This window comes from Sinocyclocheilus grahami, unplaced genomic scaffold (genome assembly GCF_001515645.1).
Source record: "Sinocyclocheilus grahami isolate Dianchi unplaced genomic scaffold, SAMN03320097.WGS_v1.1 scaffold9440.1, whole genome shotgun sequence".
NCBI classification, from domain to species: Eukaryota; Metazoa; Chordata; class Actinopteri; order Cypriniformes; family Cyprinidae; genus Sinocyclocheilus; species Sinocyclocheilus grahami.
The window spans coordinates 7640-8392 of record NW_015512615.1 but is presented as its reverse complement, the minus strand read 5'-3'; the positions used below and the strand labels follow the sequence as shown (position 1 = coordinate 8392).

Sequence of the window (753 nt, the reverse complement as noted above, 5' to 3'; positions counted from 1 at the left end):
CAACGGTGCACTGTGACTACCTCAATGTAAGAGTATGTTTTAAGTGTTTCTTTGTACAATAGTAATTTACAGGTCCCTATAGAGCCTGTATAAGTAATAAGCTTATGGTAGCTTCTTAGTGTGCCATCATTGTTCATTTTAACTCTTTGCCTTTCTCTCAGCGTCCTCATAAGTCCATCCATCGTAGAAGGACAGACCCCATGGTCACACTCTCTTCAGTGCTGGAGAGCATCATTAATGACATGAGGGACCTTCCTAATGTAAGGCACATTCACCTATTTTTCTATACTATCTCTCTATACTAGACATGGACACATGCTATGAGACACTTATATGGTGTTTGTTTTTAGACATACCCGTTTCACACTCCTGTTAATGGCAAGGTAGTTAAGGATTATTACAAGATCATCACACGGCCGATGGACCTGCAGACGTTGCGTGAAAATGTTCGCAAGCGCATGTACCCTTCACGAGAAGAGTTCAGAGAGAGTGTTGAACTCGTCTACAAAAACAGTGCTACGTACAATGGTACTTTCACATGTAACTCGTAGAGAAACTTATTTTCTTTATTCATGCGAGACATACTCATGATCTGTTTTTTTGTGTTTTCAGGTGCAAAGCATCCTTTAACCCTCGTCAGTCAAGCAATGTTGAATCTGTGTGATGAGAAACTCAAAGAGGTAGATGTGTATCTTTTACTAGGACTACACATACTTGCAAAGAGATTAAAGGGGTGGTTCACTGTTTTTTTTT

The 753-nt window shown here is 39.8% G+C and overlaps 1 protein-coding gene across 1 annotated transcript in view; it reads left to right on the top strand.

The window, feature by feature from the left end:
• The first annotated feature begins 6 nt into the window (after positions 1 to 6).
• LOC107578249 (transcription initiation factor TFIID subunit 1-like) overlaps positions 7 to 753 on the top strand; it is a 2691-nt gene continuing 1944 nt past the window's right edge. The window contains exons 1-4 of the mRNA XM_016264221.1: positions 7 to 26; positions 162 to 260; positions 351 to 528; positions 613 to 736. Coding sequence (XP_016119707.1) covers positions 201 to 260; positions 351 to 528; positions 613 to 736 — 362 coding nt within the window. The 5' untranslated portion in view covers positions 7 to 26; positions 162 to 200. The remainder of the gene's footprint in view (positions 27 to 161; positions 261 to 350; positions 529 to 612; positions 737 to 753) is intronic.